Source organism: Syngnathus floridae, chromosome 5 (genome assembly GCF_059516105.1).
Source record: "Syngnathus floridae isolate MCC-2025c chromosome 5, RoL_Sflo_1.0, whole genome shotgun sequence".
Lineage (NCBI taxonomy): Eukaryota > Metazoa > Chordata > Actinopteri > Syngnathiformes > Syngnathidae > Syngnathus > Syngnathus floridae.
In genome coordinates, this window is record NC_142417.1 from 10,467,517 (window position 1) to 10,485,205 (window position 17,689).

Here is a 17,689-nt window from a genome sequence, read left to right on the forward strand (position 1 = left end):
CTGCTCATCATCTGATGGCCTTTGTATCATTGATGGTTGTCAAGGAGTGGTTCAAACAGGAGCACATTTGTCCCCCGTGTGTGTGCGGGTGTATGTGTGTGTTGGTTTACTTATTTTGCCTTCACTGCTGGATCAGCCTCCCTCACTCATGGATGGACAGGAGACACAATTTGAAGCAGACAGAAGAGGAATAACTACATGGGCAAATACACAATCAACTAACACAGAATGCCTCCTAAGAGGAAAAATGATGCAGCTATTGCTGTTGAAGATGGTGAGATGGTGTTTTTATTTTTACATGTTTCAAGCCTCTACTGGTGTTAGAGATCATTTGTTTGACTTTTTATTTGTTCCAGTTGGTATGGAGGTGGATGCTGTAGTCGACAGTGGAAGTGAGGGTGAGTCAGTTTTGCATTCCACTAAACTTGTTATGTTTTATCTTAATTGCACTTACAGGTTTGAGTTTTGATGCTGGAGCTGTGTGAGAAATTCAGCCTTCATGATAATAAGAATGCACCTAGGAACTCATTTTGACTTATTGTGTCACTACAAAAGAGAAAAATATTGCAAATGACTTTCAGTTTGACCATGTTAAATTAATACAGTATCTTTTTGACTGTGTCAAGTGAAATTGATTATGTAATTCTTGATACTTTGACACTCCAACTGGATCTGAGATATATACTCAAGATTAGATTGTAGAGGCATTTGTCAAGATTTAAAGTATGGAAACATTTTATATGATTTAAAAAAGTCTTTCATCATATTTCACTTAGTGTACTCAGAAATCATACTGTTACACTTTAATTACCAATAATAAATTCTATTTTTGTTTTCAGAAGAGGCCAGGAGAAGAATAAAAAACAGAAGAGCTAAACCTCAGCATAAAGCTAAGCATTTCAGCGATGAAGAGGAAAATGAGGAAGAAGAGGATGAGTCACCAAGGAAGAGAGGAAGAAAGAAGAAAGCAGTGCGCCCGGACAGCGATGATGAAGAGGATGATGATAACAAGAGTGTGAAAAGAAAAGCCTCCAAAGCTTCCAGAAAGAAAGCAGCCAGAGAAGAAAGCGAGGATGAGAGCGAGGAGGACGACAAGAGGAAAAAAAGAGGAGGAAAGGCGGTGTCAAAAAAGGACAAAGAGGAGAATAATAAGGAGAAGAAGGGAAATGCTAAAGGGAAAAGAGGCAATGAGAAAGGTGGTGAGAAGGACAAAAAGAAGAAGGGGAAGTTGAGCAGGTGCAGTATTCTCTGAGAGCATTTCTCGTTTACACCTGAGAATGTCAATTCTTCATCTTTTCCGAAACTCAGTAGGCCCGATGAATGTCCTATTGATGGTAGCTAAGATTCCTGTTTGTATCAATCAGAAAACATATCAAATGTTGCTGCTGTCATTGCTGTAAACGTTACAGTAAGCATTATTTGTTACGTGAGTCTGATTATTCACTCATTCATTCATTATTCACTCCCGTGATCAGGAAAGTGACATCGACCATCTGTTTGATGACAGATGATGGTAGCATCCCTGGAATTATAACTATTGCCTGTGCTGAGTTCAATTTGTTTTTCGTACTTGTCACTGTCGTTGCGAAAAAGTCACGGCACATGACTGCTCTTTCCCTTCATCAGCTCTTCTTCCTCCTCTGACTCTGATGAAGAATCTCTGTCTGAAGGAGAGATGGTAGCCTTGAAGGAAGAGGTAGAGGAGAAGAAGAAACTGATTGCCACATTAAGGAATAAACCGTGGCGAATGAAGAGGAGACTTGTTTTGCTCAAGTAAAGAATGCAATCCAAAAAAACCCCCATAAGCCTCCTTTTAACTCTCGTATTGCTTTCTCATTTGCAATTCTGGCTGTGAATCCAACTTTTTGAAGACTTGATTTCGTTATTTTTGTGCATTGCATTTGCTCCTTGCAAGGACTTTGACGTGCTTCTCTGAAGGCTTACCATCACGTATGTCCCGTACATGTGATGATGACTGTGCATATTAAAACTTGTTTGCTGCTTTACCCGTTTATTTTCCTTCTATTGCGGAGCCATCAATGTGCCACAAACTAATGTACTTCACTGACGTCAAACGTGTCTTGTGTTTGTAAGTGCAGTCCCTCGCAACAAAGTACTTCATTTTATTCAATCCCAAACCCCGTGCATACAATACGACGAGCCTCTTGATGTAGTGCAGTCTTTACATCTGTAAGGAGAGTCACAGTTGACACACGACTGAGAAATTGCAATGTGAGCTTTCCAGTTACGGCTTAAGCTACTGTATAAGTTGTTTCTCCAGTTACTTTCAATAGAAGGGTCAGTTGTCACATATTGATACTGTTCATATAAAAGTAGTGGAAACCCCTTTTTTTCTTCAGCAATATTGATAGTTGTGATTTTTTTAGGAGTATTTTATCCAAATCTGGCACTTTAATTTAATTAATTGCGAGAGTAGTCAACCAATCACGATGAGTGTGAAAGTATAGATGAGTGTAAGTAAGCTTCTGGTAGTGGAACAGGATAGGGGAGCTGTCGTAACTTTTTCATGAACTTGACAGTTTTGTGATTGGTGTTGCGGTTTCTGACGAGCTACTTGCCTGCTATCACCATGTACAAACATGATCCATCAGTAACTGATTCCATCCTTCTTATTTCACTTCCCCATCTTAACACTAATTGACCGACTGGAGTGGTCCTCTGTTGAGTGGCTCCTATACTCATCTTTCTTAGTTTCTGATGATTGACATTTGCACTTGTCCAATAGGGAGGCACAGGAGTTTATTGAAAAGTTTGAAGGAGCTCTTGGGAAAGGAAAAGGAAGGAAACTGTACGCTTTCAAAGTCATGATGACGAAGGTAATGGTTTGCACATTTTATTGACATGCAAAGCTCTGATGATACAACTGTTGTTGCTTTGAGATTTGATTATGATTTTTGAATATTCCCCCCTAGAAATTCATCAAGTTCAAACGTGACTTTGAGAACTTCAAAACAGCCTGCATACCCTGGGAGAGGAAGATTAAGGATGTTGAAAGTTGGTACCAATATTCTCATTCTGGGTTGTTGCTTCCACAAAATTTTGATTACTGAGTTAAGAATCTGCTGACAGGTCACTTTGGGTCCTCTGTGGCATCTTACTTCATATTTTTGAGGTGGATGTATGGCCTGAACCTGGTCCTATTTGGATTCATGTTTGGCCTGGTGGTCCTGCCTGAGGTAAAGCAGTTTCAATCAAAGTTGATATTTTAGATGCTATCAAGTTGCCCCTGTCTGACCGACTTTATCATGTGTATTAGATTCTCATGGGTCTACCATATGGCTCCATTCCCAGGAAAACTGTACCCCGAGAGGACCAGGCAAAAGCTATGGACTTCTCTGTCCTCTTCGATTTTGGTGTGAGAATCTGAGTTCAGTTGATCTGCTGTCCTTATTCAACCTTTAGACCTTGATCAACAAATCAAAATGCAATCAAGTTAGCATTTACGTGTGTTTTTGGCATACTCCATAGGAAGGTAATGACATACCTCTTAGTCACACACTTATTTAATCAACCAGGAGAAATCAACCAGCCCATGTTCTTACATCTTCTAATAATATTCTGCACTTTTAATTTTTGAATATCCGCCCCCTTTGTTTTGTCCATATGTTAAAGTTTGTCCGTGTTTGTCTGTGTTTACTGTAATCATTCCAACAGGGCTACTGCAAATATTCGTTTTTATTCTACGGATTCTATGACAATAAGCGAACCATCGGTGTGCTGCAATTTAGACTTCCCCTGTCATACTTGCTGGTTGGCGTTGGAATCTTTGGATACAGCTTGATGGTTGTCATTCGAACGTAGGAGACACACACAAAAACACTCTTAGGTAGATTTTAAATCGATGGTCAAGTTTACTTTTGATTTCTTTACAGGATGGCCCGTAACTCAAATGAAGGAGGCGACGGTGCTGAAGAGGGAGAATTCACCTTCAGCTGGAAGATGTTCACCAGCTGGGACTACCTGATCGGAAACCCAGAGACAGCAGATAATAAGTATGCCTCCATTACCACCAGCTTCAAGGTGAGAGCACAATGAGAAAATATAAAAGCAGTTTTGAAGTTAGATCAGGGGATATTTTTCTTTTTGTATTCGATCAAAGTAAAGGAAATAGCATTGATAGGGGAATTGTCCACTTTTGACACAAAACTTGTGATGTCTCAGATCTGAGGTAATTTTGTTTTAATGTAACCTGTAGGAATCCATTGTAGATGAACAGGAAAACCAGAAGGATGAGAACATCCACCTGCGTCGCTTCCTCAGGGTCCTTGCCAATTTTCTCATCCTGTGCAGCCTTGGAGGCAGTGGTTACCTCATTTACTTTGTGGTGAAGCGCTCTCAGGAATTTGCTGACATGGATAATGATGAACTCTCCTGGTTTGAAAAGAATGAGGCAGGTTACATTTTGTGTACACACAACTGATTTCTACATTTATGCAGCATTGAGATATGTGATCAAAAACAGACTTTCAACCATCCATCAGGTGGAGTTTGTGATGTCTTTGCTGGGCTTGGTGTGCCCTCCTCTTTTTGAAACCATCGCTGAACTAGAGGACTATCACCCCCGAATTGCTCTCAAGTGGCAACTGGGACGCATCTTTGCACTTTTTCTGGGAAACCTTTACACTTTCCTTTTTGCACTTTTTGATGAGGTCACTGCAAAGGTAAGGCTAATGGAGCAGTGTGTGAATAGCAGTATTCTTGTACATAAAGGTCCAGCATTCGTTCACTGATTTTCTTTCACACATGAAACAACATAAGGTTAACACTTTTCCCACAAAAAGTGGCTTTAATAAATAATACCTCATTTTCCCCACCCAGTAAAAAACAAAATAAAAAATACAAACAAAAAAGTTGTGCCGCCATCTAACTATGACTAATTCCACCACTTGTTACAATATTGTCTAATTACAACAACTGGTAAATGGATAAAATAAAATAAAATAAAAAAAATAAACATGCACACACGCACACACACCCACCCACACACACGCACACACACACACACTTATCAAATACGTGTACTTATTTTACACAGTCAGTTATATTACAGCTGAACTTCAGATATATTATTCTGAGGTAAGAACGGACCATTTATGTCTGTCACAGTTGGAGAGTGAGAAGGCCATCAAGAACGCCACAGAGTGGGCTCTAAATGAGTATCATAGCAACTACAGTAGCTTCTACAACACCACAGATGTGCCTCCTCCCAATGTCCACCCTGCTGACGTTATCAGAGGACCCTGCTGGGAGACTGCAGTTGGCATTGTCAGTAATTGTAGAAGAATGATTCTACTGTTGACCTCATACCAACACCGTTATAGTGTCTTTATTCTCATAGTTTATCTTGCTTTGTAGGAATTTGTGAAGCTGATCGTGTCTGACATGCAAGTGAATTACTTGACAATCCTGATTGGAGACTTTGTGAGAGCTGTTGTTGTCCGTTTCCTCAACTACTGTTGGTGCTGGGACCTGGAGGCCGGATTTGTGAGTGCTCACAATGCGTGTCAGCATCCCCTTGTCAGGTAGTGAGGTTTTTATTTCATTTTGGTATTCCCAAGGAGTTGTTATAGCCCCCACTTGTTATCGATTATTTTTCCTCTCGTACACATGCAGCAGAAAGTTTTTTTTTATGCTAATCGTGTACTGTATTATTGAAGTTAGTGCGAGTACATCACAGAGTATTGCATCAAGTTAACCTGATACCTTCCAAAGAGGCATCAAGACAGATGATCCCAAGCAGTGAGTGAAACATTACACTGCACCGCAAACGTAATTACAGGAAGCAAGACACATGATTACAGATGCTCAGGGAGAACATAAATGTTTTAAGTATAAAAATATATTGAAACACTTGTAATTTGTTTACTCTAGCCTTCATACGGTGAGTTTGACATCAGTGGAAATGTGCTGGGCCTCATTTTCAATCAAGGAATGATATGGTGAGTTTAGAATGTTTACTAACATAACACTAGATCATCCTGAAGATGCTTTGCTTTTCTTGCAGGATGGGTGCATTCTATGCTCCAGGGCTGGTGGGTCTGAACGTATTGCGTCTACTGTGCTCGATGTACTATCAGTGTTGGGCTGTGATGGCCTGTAATGTTCCTCATGAACGGGTCTTCAAGGCCTCGCGCTCCAACAACTTCTACATGGGTCTATTGCTGCTTGTGCTCTTTCTAAGCCTGCTACCAGTGGTCTACACTATAATGACGTTGCCTCCATCATTTGACTGTGGGCCATTTAGGTCAGTAATGGACAGTACACTCCTAAGTACTGGTTGAAATAACTATTCATTTAAAGGTTAAAGCTACAAAACAGAAAATGTCTTTTATTTGATAATTTTATTCAACTTGCAGTGGCCAAGAGAAGATGTATGATGTAGTCATGGAGACTATAGAACAGGATCTTCCTTCCTTCATTGGGAACATATTCGGCTATGCCACCAACCCTGGACTTATCATGCCCGCTGTACTTCTCATGGTGTAAGATAAAATGAAAAGTACCATCACAAATTAGGCCATGTTTTATGTTCATGATGAGCAGTATTATCATTTATTACTTTCACTCATTTCACTCTTTGCAACAGGCTGGCCATCTATTATCTGAATGCCGTGTCAAAAGGATATCAACAAGCAAACATAGACCTTAAAAAGAAGATGCAAATGGCAAGTATTAGCATTTATTTTCTCAGTACATTTAAGTTGATAATTTCCAGCTGAAATGACAAAATAACAAATGGGATCAACCCATAAGGCTCGAGATGAGGAGAAGAATCGCAGGAACAACAAGGACAGCACTAATCAAGTCATGAAAGATTTGGAAGACTTGCTGCCAGACAAATCTTTAATACCACTTATGACTGAGGAAGAGCCGCCCCCACCTGGTATAGTATATGTACACACCATACCATCAAATATTTTTCATCTGCAAGTCCTGCTACATTTTCTATTTGCACTCACCATGATTCTTTTCAGAACTTGTCACTGAGAAGGGAACCAAGTCTCCGAAAATGAAGCCAGGTTCAGCAGTCAATGGGAAAGGGGTTAACCTGCAAAAAGATGTGTCACTGGCTGCTTCCAATCCCAGGAGCGTGGTGACCCGGGCCCCTGGCCCGAGAAGTCGACCTCCTGGGAATGCTCGGGGGCCTCAACCTGGGCAAGGCAGGGGGAGAGGCCGAGGCAGGCCTCCAAGACAATAGTTTTGCTGACAGCGCACGTGATCTTGGATGCAAAGACTGGCACATCTTGATTTTCGTGCAGGTAAAAGCCTCCTTTATTGTGTTTGGGAATTTGGCAAACTGAGCTGCGCATTCAAGTGGACCGACAGCATTTTCTTTTCGAACACTTTGTTTTTATAATCATCTTCATTATATTTTTAAAACCACCCTCTTTGACCGCTGCACAGCATTTGGGAGGGCAGGGCGGGGTTCACACACGGACATGAACAATCGGGTTGGAAGGCAGTTTCCACAACGGTGATCTTTTATCGCCTTGGACAGCATTACATCATCATATTATCCGCCCTCGAAGGTCTGCTAGCTGTTCTGTATAAATGTACATTGAGCAATTGACCTCTTTGATTGTCTGCATGGGTTCCAGCGAGACTATTTCTGTTTCCGTAATGTCAATAAACTGTGCACCTCTTGACCAGTGATTTAAAAGAGAATAGGAGCAGCCTGTTGCATTGGCTGGGAGGCTAGTTCGCTGTGTTCATCCCCACAAAAGCCAGTTTCAAACTGTGCTCGTCTGTGAAAATACCCCCCCCAAAAACTCCATCAGAGTGCACAATTAGACTTTGCACTAAACTTGTGCTGGGCACCAAAAGTAGATCCCTGGGAGTCGAAATCCAAGTCTATTGATAGACGAAGACCTATTATGTACCACACACTTCTCATTCGAAATAGAGGCGAATTGTACCCCATAAATGTTTAAAAATTCCATCGACAGAGCAAGAAACAGATATCCCTTGTTTTAACATGTATGTGTTTTGATTTCATTTGGAAATCTGTGTAAATAGTATTTGTATTTCTATTTTTATATGACATCTATTAAAGTATTCTGACACAACATTTTACTTGTATATATGTCTATATTACATCCCTCAATGCAGATCCTATTTGAACCCAGGTAGGCTTTTTTTTTTACTGCTATTCACACTTTAGACCACAAGAGGACACTCTAATTTGCTCCAAGATTGAAACACAAGCACCTCCCAATTCTGACGCGTTCACTCCTCCTCCTGACCCGTCCAACTGCATAAAGAATGCTTTGAGCTGTGCACTTCTGTAGCCTGTAAAAGCTGGAAAAAACACAAACATATGTGACACGTTTTTTTTTCTCTCTCTTCTAGACAGACACGGTACAAGGCAAAATAGTTGAGTTTGTGAAGCACTCTTCACTCTTCCTCTTTGTTTAATTACCTCTTGGTAGATGTCCAGGATTCCTCTCAGACTTGTTAGTGATATTTGATCCTCCGAACACACCATCCCATTAATATTTGCATTTTCATTTGTTTGTGCACTTAGATGATTTACAAGCACTTTTCCTACTACTGCACCGCGTCTTCCTCTAATGTACTTATTTTGTGCCCTTATTCTCTGCACTATTTAATATTTATACACTACACATACATGGAAACTATTCAAAATACGCCCACTTACATGAAATCAGCACCCTGATCAGATGCCACACAGGACCACACTAGCAGCATCAGGGTGGCCATGTGAGTATGACTAAGAACACAAGTCTCCATTGTTTGCAAGTACTGGTAGTCAACAATGAACACAGCTCATAACAACCTGTAGAAATGAATTAATTCACTGTTTTCATATAGTGCACTCTAATGTGCTCATTTCCACGACAGTTTAGTTATTCTTGTAGAAAATATTATATAATTACACTATGATATGGCATGCCGTGCACATACCTGGGCCTTCAGTAGGGACTTTGACTTAATCCACGTTTTAGGAGTAGTATAACACCACGATCACTTTGCAATTATAGAACCCATCACAAAAAAGGTAACACAGCACACAACATCACTTTTAGTACGTGAATTGGAGCAGTTCAGAACCAATGGCAAAAAAATATTGACATAAAATACATCAACTCTCATCACCATACCAATTATTAAATGTGTCATTGCGTGTAGATAGGTACAGACATGTTTTGTTTATGAAATACGATTTTAAGCAGTCAATATTTTAAATGTGACAGCCATTGGAACAAATAGACACATTCCAATGGTTTGGATTTATTTGAGTTGGTTAACACAAAAACAGTTTTAAAGTGTATGGTGTGTGATTATTTTACAGTTGAAGTATATACTATAGTGTACAATTATTGGACATTATACTGTAGATTCAATGCATCCAGTCTGTCTGTTTTTTTTGTATCTTTTGAAAGGATCCCACGATTGCGGCTTATCTTATTTATCATAGTGATTATTGGCTTTCAATGTCATCAATCTCTTTCATCATCGTAACATTTGTTTTCCTCTCCCTCCTCACTCGTTCCTCAATCAGGAATGTGGGTGTGTTGTTATGGTGTTATTTTCTTTCCAAAGTACCTTTCAAAAGAGACACAGAGATTCATAGAAGGTATCATTTCTATTTTCATTCTTCTCTCATTCTCTCTGGGCTCATGAGTTGAATTAAAATGATGATTTTTAGTGTTCATATCTGACCTGCTGTGTTCTTTTCTCTCTGGTCTACTTGATATGAGCTCTCATCCATGAACTGTGGAACCCTTCCAGGTAGATCCATGTCGTGTGTTGTTGCTGGGACCGGTCCGAGCTTTGGGAAAACTGTGGGCTCCTCTGGGCAGGTACATGGTTTGTTTCTCTCCCAGGCACCTTAGAAAATTATGCAAATATAAATGATGTTTATTAAGATAAGCAGAAAATACATACAATGTAGATGATTTGAATGGAGGTTATTGAATTACAATGTATCCGGACAGTGTTTCATTGATTTCTAAAATCAAACAGGGACAGAGTTATGATCCTTTCATGTGGAAACAAACCATGACTCATGCATAAACTGAAAGTACGTACTATTTTAGCATTTGTTGCACATTTCACTTGGTATAAGTCTATGTTAACAATCATGGTTTCTATTATTTAGAAAGGAGGCAGGCAGCCAATTATCACTCGCCGCATGTACAAATTGGGAAGGAAATTTTTGGAGTACCTAATTGTATTAATAGCCCCAGGGACTGAAAATAAATGTAATGTTTTGTTTTGATGATTTTCTTTCAAAGATGTTAAAGTCTGTGTGGGATTTTCAGTCGCGTTTATGATGGATTGTCACTGGGTGTGTCCCAAGGTTTTACAATAGCTTCCTAAAATGCCTTTTTTAAAATATATACTAAATATATGTATACAATTTAATTTCCATCATACAACAACATATTACGTTTGTGCTAATATGCGTCTTGTTTGTTAGTTTACTCACATTTCTTGCCTGCAGGGGCCACAGAGCAATGTCGCCCTACTTTCTTTCCCAGAAAGGTCAATGTGAAGGACCCAGTGTCGGCTCCAGAAGAGTTTACATACATTTTGCAGTAAGCAGTAAACAGTAACTCTAGCAACTGAGTCTAAACAAAATATACATAGTTATTTTTGTACATATTGCATAGTATACATCCACAGCATTGTTCAAAAGTCTTCTGCCTCGATTAAAATACTCAGGATAGTCATGTATCTTCAAAATGAAATGATTACCTGCACCAGATCCAAGAAGATCCTTTATGCGCTTCAGTTTGGAGCCTGTGTACCGAGCATGAGAACAAACAAGATTTGATCGGTTTCTCGGAGTGGAGAATCAAACTCTCCACTGTCTTTAAATATTAAAAAGCCTTGCAGATGGAGTTTCATTTTGTAGTGGCCTAAAGCACACAAAGTGTGCTGGTAAAAGGATGCCCCAAATAGTCCTCAGGTTACCCGTCATGAGTAACATAGCAGTGCCAGCATACTCTCAAGCATTGTTGTCATGTATGATAACTGCATATTAATCATGATCCATTCATGCTCTGATGATACTGCACTATGTGTGGGAGATTTGCAGAGTAAGCCCAGGGTTATTTCATTTGTTGGCAATTATCCAATGTTTTTTTTTCTTTACATATCCAGTAAAGGTGTCTAATGTTGTCAGTTGACATAGTGATGACCCTGGATAGATACAGTCAACAGTATGTGTTCATCAGTGTTGAGTTAATCTCGTGTGTTAGGACATCATGCCTCTCCTTAATGTGTTGCAATGATGACATGCCGCACCTGGAGAAAATTCATTACAACATATCGACGTTTGTTTGTCTTTGTGACTGTCAGCACAAAGCTGCGATACGTCAAATCATAGGATGTTGTGTTTTACAAAACACATGATTGCAGAAATCAGCTAGTAGTGGAATGGTATTTTTATGACAAAACTGTCAGAAAATTACACAATAACTTTCACATTACGTGTTTCCCAGAAACACACAGTAGGATTACATTGAGTGTTTGACGTAATGAGACCAAATTCTACAATGTATAAAAAAGTGTAATTTCACAAAGATAATAGTGCTTTTTGTGTGTATTTTCAGACTTTAACTGAATAATCTTGTTCAGCTAAATGACAGGGGAATCATTAAAAAACACTCAGTATGATTTTGTGCTGTCCTAAACGATAGGAAGCCATTTGTCATCCTTAATATATGTACCGGTACTGTCTTTGGCCTAGTGAGACAATTCACTTTAGCGAGGATCAAGAACATAGAAACTACCACGTTTATGTATATATCTTTGTACTATATCCATATCTTTACGTATTTCTATTTTTTGAAAGGAAAATAATATTTTTTCTATATTATAAATATTTTTATATGATATATTTCATAATAATACCTGAATACAAAAAGTGAATTGAATAAACGCACAAACAGCATAAGGAGGAGCTATAACTTGGTCACGATTTCATTTGAGTTTTTCTTTTTTTTTTCCCTTGAAGCTCAGCTCAAGGATGGGAAGCAGGCGGTGTTAAAGTCCAACTAAGGAGGGGAGTATGGGCCGGGCTCGGTTCTAGGTGGAGTTTGTCATGAGTATAAATGAACTCCCTCTACCCGACAACCGCCCCTGCAAAGCTCACTCCCACGTAAACGTCTCTCCAGCCTCACGGTAAGTCTTGTTGCTAAAATAAACAATGTCAAGAATGCTGTCGCGCTTCTCTCTGTAGTATTTAAATGCGCAAAAGCTTTCAGCTTGCTGTACTCGATTAAAGTTCTTTCTTCCGCGGCGTTGAAGTACAATTGATGTGGGTGTGGCCGGAAATGTTTGTTCACCGTTACGCATCTAGAAGCAATAGAAAGTGGGTTTAGATTACGCAGGTAAATAATGCACGACATTGTCTGATATAGGCACACACAGCTCACGAGATACATCCGTGTTAGTGGTGATCGTGGGTGTGGCCAGGCAGGCTGCCTCCGCATGCTTGCCATCATGGAAAACCACAAAACCAGCTGTATATGATCATAGTTTCGGAAGGCAGTTTTAAAAAAGCAATTCCATTATTGCCTCTCAATGTAATTTTCGGACTCGTGTTTCCTTTTTGTTCCTCAAATATATTTACACCTTTCTATGTCCTCATCTGACAGTGTCCTTCAGCCAGCCCCACCATGTCTTTCATCAAGGAGTTCATGATGCAGACAGTTTATCTGGGCATGCCCGATGAGTCAGTAAGTCACTGTGGTTCTGTTCCAGTTGCTAAGGCCAACTACTATGTTTGTTCCCTTTTTTCTCTTCCTGTGGTATGCTGGGTGGAAAGTTTTCCTGGCAGGGTTCGGAGAAAAGGAAAGAGGAGGGAACATAAAATGATAGCAAAGAGAAGAGCGAATGAGTGTAAAGTTTAAAAGTTTAGAAACAGAAGAGGGGTAGGGCCGTGGCAGTATGCATGACTATTACGTAAGACAAAGGGAGTATGGCGAATGGAGATTCTTTTTACTCCTCAAAACTCAGTAAAAGCAGTATTTCTTTGTCTTGTGTGACTCAACGAAACAGGAATTTGAGCCCCTCCCTATCTAAACTCTTCTTGCTCACCAATCCTCTGCTTCAAGGGTTGCACAAGGTTGTTCTGCATCATTGTCTTGTGTTAAGCTCTTCTTGTTCAGTACAAGGATGTTCACGACCTAACTTATTCACCATGCTTGTTTTTGGCCTTTGTTTTGTTTTGCACAACTCTTGTTGAGGATGAGCATAACATACAGTACAGTATGTCATAGTATCTTTTTTTGTTATTGTTCATTGACTTAATAAATTAACTTGCTTGAAAAGATGGGGTGTAAAATGAAACAAGGTGAAGAATGCACAGTCATGCACACAATGGTGTGATGATAGATCAATATTTACCAAACACTAGCACTAAAGACGAATCTGCGTTATCGCTCAGGTCCTGAAGAACGAAGGGACAGTGAAGGCTTCACCAAACTTCAGCGCCAGTGGTGATGCAGCTGTCTTGGACCAAGCCATCAAGGCAAAAGGTGATCTCAAAATGCATAGGGACTCTGAGGACGGCTTGCCAACTTCTCAATTGTGACATCATGGGGAAAAAAAGGAGCCGCCCCCTGTAACTTAGCACCCCCTGCTGGTAGCATTCACAAGTACATCTCTACCTGAGCCAACAGCTATTTTCTGCTATTTTCTTATTTTTTTAAAGTTTAAATACATATCTGTGGCACTCGGATGCATTATAGCATAAATTGTGGGTCTATTTCACATTGTTTCATGCAGGTGTGGATGAGAATACCATCATTGAAATACTGGTGAAGAGGAACAATGAGCAGAGGCAACAGATTAAAGAAGCTTACCAGCATTCCAGTGGGAAGGTAGGAAAGTGTATTCACAACTCTTATGTAAAAAAAAATGTAGCTCTTGGAATAACTCTAAGTTCAGTGAAAAATCTAATCAAATAACAAAACTTTTTTTGAGCATTGCGAATGTGTAAATTTAGATATTGCCCAAAATATTGGTTTAACTAAAACAAATATGGTATTAAAGAAAATATTTTAGGCTGAATTGTGGACATTTTAGGCAGACAGATGGCAATGCATGACATACAGTAGTTCTTTTTAGGCAAACATGTATTGAATGTAAGGCCAGGGGCGTGCCTCGTCTGTCCGCACGCCATTGTGTCCTCTGTTGTCTTTGCAATACTTCACCTAAATTTGTCACTTTGAAATCGCTCCTTCAGTGTGTGGCTGCAGAGACTGTGTGGCAGTCAAGTGACTGCCTGGCTCAATATGATTGGTGCAATGGAGACAGACGTTATTAGTGGTTACATTGAATTGGTGAGACAGTCATGTGACAGAGCCTCAGGCAAAAGTCTGTCTGACAAACTGAGGGGAAAAAAAAAGATTGTGTAAGAGTTATTAGATAAATAAAGTAGCAAATGTAATGCAGTCTAACTGATTAGAAGTAGAGTTTCTGCTTTACAAAAATACTTTAACAAAAGAAGAAAGTATGTTGAATTTTAACTACTCTGACGTGCAATTTATCCTGAAAGTCATTCAGTGTTTTAATAACCCACTCTGTTCATGCAAAGTACTTTACATTATATAAAATATGTATTATTCCTTTAAAGCCTCTGGAGGTGGCACTAAAGAAGGCGTTAAAGGGAGATTTGGAGGATGTGGTCATGGCTCTGCTGAAAACACCGGCCCAATATGATGCCCAGCAGCTGAAACTGGCCATGAAGGTACATGTGCACTCATTGCACCATTCCCTTCCTCTCATGCTCATGAGGCAAAGGGAACTGCTGTTGCACTTTAGAGGTCAACACTGATTTAAGTTTGTAGCTCACAGTCATTTGTTATAGCGCTCCGCCTATTTCCATGTATTCTTTTTGGCTTTTCCCATTGGGATAGTTAAAGATGTTATGAAAGGCTGCTCATGATAGAGCACTGAATTAACCCTTTTCTATTTGATTCTCTGTCTCAGGGTTTGGGAACAGATGAAGACACCCTTGTTGAGATTTTGGCCTCTCGAACCAACACGGAGATTTTGAATATAAAGCAGGCCTACAAAGAAGGTGTGTGCATCCCAATGCCAAGCGAGACTCTATTTCATCCTTAAAGATCTTCTTAAAAGTATTAGGCCACCACAGTTTGTAGTTGTATGGTTATTTTTTTTTTCCATAGCGTTCATTTTGACATTTCTACTAAATCTAAAACATTGAATCATTTTGTTTTTATTTGTTTCAAATATGTAAACAATAAATCGAAGTGAAAGTCATGTAAATTATGACTTTGCATTAAACATAAGGAGCAAAGGTGTGAGTATACACATCTGAAAAGGAGTGGGAAGAAGTAGGACTTCGACATTAATGTAAATAATAAGCCTGCTACGAATTGCAGGACTACGCAAAAACAACTGTAACAAAACAAACAAAAGCACTGTAACATATGGGTGATGTTGAAATACAAGACATGCTTGAAATGTTTGTGTTATGGCTTTTAAGAATACAAAAAGGACCTGGAGGAAGACGTCAGATCTGACACCAGCGGAGACTTCAGGAATGCACTGATGTCACTCTGCAAGGTACAGTGCGTGCGCGATTCCATATGAACCCAGTCTTTATTTTCTTACAGGATGTTTGAGGCGGATTTTGTTCACTCTGTCTTTCACAGCTGCAGAGTAGTCTTAGGTTAAGGCAACATACCACTCCTCCATTGTAGCTGCCACAAAGTCAGGGGTTCTTAAAATAAATCCATCACATACAAATATTTACAAAACGTTAGTATAGCAATTATGAATTTAAACTATCTTTTTGTAATCCAAGTTTTAGGTTTCAAAAAGAATGACCATAACACTTGAGTCATCCTTTATTTATATGTTGCTCCTTTCTGTGTAAAGGTAAAGGCATCACTGTTTTATTAATATATATTTTTTTATTTCAGGCCAATAGAAAATATAAAACAAGGACATGTTTTTAAAAAAAAAAAAAATGCACACATAAAGCATACTTATTCTGTGCGCACACAGGGAATGAATTGTAAACATTATAATACCACTACAGGATCTGGGTAGGGACATCATCCTCCTGAAGGCATGAGCCAAAAATCATCTTGCATAAAGATGTTTCCTTGTAAGCTTGCCAGAGGTGGGAACGATTCAGAATGTGACAAACACTCTTTACATCCTGGATAATGTTCCCATAATACATTTGTTTAAAACATTTACATCATCACACCCACCGCCATTGATAACCATAACAGGGAAATTTATCCAGCAAAAGGATTGTCATCTACGTGACTGTGTCTTATCCTTGTTAGTGTATTTTGACACTTTAATTTGAAGAATGATGATCGCCATAATGTTTCTCTCGCAGGCCAACCGCACGGAGGGAGTGTGTGAACAGCTGATCGACAGCGATGCCAGGGCTCTATATGAAGCTGGAGAGGGAATGAAAGGCAAAGACAGCTCCGTTTTCATTGAAATCCTTACTGTCAGGAGTGCCCCTCATCTCCGTGAAGGTCAGCTAGCTCCTTGCCCTCCCCTGCAGTGTCTGTCCTTTTTGCGCATGCCTCACATGACTCCTCCCTCTTATTTTTCAGTGTTTCAGAGGTACTCAAAGTACAGTAAAGTGGATGTGGCCAAAGCAATTGACCTGGAGATGAAGGGTGACATTGAGAATTGCCTCACAACATTAGGTAAAGGAAAAATCCTATGCTTTAAACCTCATCACCCCAAAAACACATTGGTCATAAATATAATGTGAAGTACATCTGGTCCATTTCAATCATTCTAGTGAAGTGTGCTGGGAGCAGGCCTGCTTTCTTTGCGGAGAAGCTCTACTTGGCCATGAAGGTGTTGTATGCACAGAATATGATCATACAGGGGATTTTGTACCGTCTGCTCAGGCTCTTTTGTCTTTTAGGGATCTGGAACCCGCAAAAACATCCTTACCCGTATTATGGTGAGCCGCTCTGAAAAAGATTTGAAACTAATCAAGGCTGAGTACAAGAAGAAATATGGCAAGACACTCTATCAGGATATTTTGGTGAGAAACAGAGTTCTTCTACATGTCATCTATACATAGTTACCAGATAATCCAGAAGTTAGAAAAATAAAACCCTGGTTTCTTTTTCTTCCAGGATGATACTAAAGGAGACTATGAGAAGATTCTGCTGGCTCTCTGTGGGAGTGAGAATTGATTTCTCAGCTACTGACTGAGCTCTCATATAGTCGCTGACAAGGCCATTTAACCAAAGGCTTGCCTCCAAATCCAGCTGTGTAAAATGACATTAAAACAAATGTTAACATCAATGAGAAAAGACTTACTATTCCATCTCAGCATTTGCTTAGCAGATACAATATGATCCCTTTAAGAAATTAATTCTACACTCACCATGGATATAAGTTAGTCAAAACGTGTTGACTGACATAATAGGTGCTTGAAAGAAAGGAGATCAGTTAATGCAACACTGCAACTGAAATAGCTTTCTCATGTGACAATTATACTGTATAACTGTGCAACCGAAGGAGCTTCTGCAAATAAAAGCATTTTTTTTTCTGTGGTCTGTCAACTTTTAAATGTCACATCAACTTTGAGTCACTCAGTCGATACTATACATTTCCAGACACAAACCATATTAAAAAACTGCTATTGCAACACACAACGTATACATTGAAAAAAATA

General features: G+C 39.5%; 2 protein-coding genes and 2 long non-coding RNA genes across 4 annotated transcripts; 3 read left to right on the plus strand and 1 right to left on the minus strand.

The window, feature by feature from the left end:
- The first annotated feature begins 228 nt into the window (after window positions 1-228).
- On the plus strand, window positions 229-8,077 carry tmc2b (transmembrane channel-like 2b). The gene is made up of 20 exons (XM_088375342.1): window positions 229-274; window positions 357-398; window positions 840-1,236; window positions 1,627-1,773; window positions 2,747-2,837; window positions 2,934-3,015; window positions 3,091-3,197; window positions 3,278-3,376; window positions 3,676-3,818; window positions 3,894-4,041; window positions 4,217-4,411; window positions 4,503-4,682; window positions 5,128-5,286; window positions 5,377-5,505; window positions 5,893-5,960; window positions 6,026-6,265; window positions 6,378-6,503; window positions 6,608-6,686; window positions 6,775-6,904; window positions 6,996-8,077. The coding sequence occupies exons 1-20, from the start codon at window positions 229-231 to the stop codon at window positions 7,217-7,219; spliced, it is 2,832 nt and encodes a 943-aa protein (XP_088231468.1). The 3' UTR covers window positions 7,220-8,077.
- A 1,482-nt stretch (window positions 8,078-9,559) lies between these two features.
- Window positions 9,560-10,938, plus strand: LOC148398089 (uncharacterized). Its single transcript, XR_015858683.1, has 3 exons — window positions 9,560-9,619; window positions 9,775-9,845; window positions 10,490-10,938. It is a non-coding gene; the product is annotated as an uncharacterized LOC148398089 (long non-coding RNA).
- Window positions 9,821-10,801, minus strand: LOC148398090 (uncharacterized). Its single transcript, XR_015858684.1, has 3 exons — window positions 10,744-10,801; window positions 10,475-10,555; window positions 9,821-9,873 (listed from the first exon to the last, which is right to left on the minus strand). It is a non-coding gene; the product is annotated as an uncharacterized LOC148398090 (long non-coding RNA).
- Window positions 10,939-12,040: 1,102 nt separating the features above from the next.
- anxa1a (annexin A1a) lies at window positions 12,041-17,567 on the plus strand. The gene is made up of 12 exons (XM_088376659.1): window positions 12,041-12,174; window positions 12,651-12,731; window positions 13,442-13,532; window positions 13,783-13,877; window positions 14,633-14,746; window positions 14,989-15,079; window positions 15,509-15,588; window positions 16,379-16,523; window positions 16,605-16,700; window positions 16,799-16,857; window positions 16,928-17,050; window positions 17,145-17,567. Exons 2-12 carry the CDS (start codon window positions 12,672-12,674, stop codon window positions 17,202-17,204), a joined length of 1,014 nt encoding a protein of 337 aa, XP_088232785.1. The 5' UTR covers window positions 12,041-12,174; window positions 12,651-12,671; the 3' UTR covers window positions 17,205-17,567.
- The last annotated feature ends 122 nt before the right edge of the window (window positions 17,568-17,689 follow it).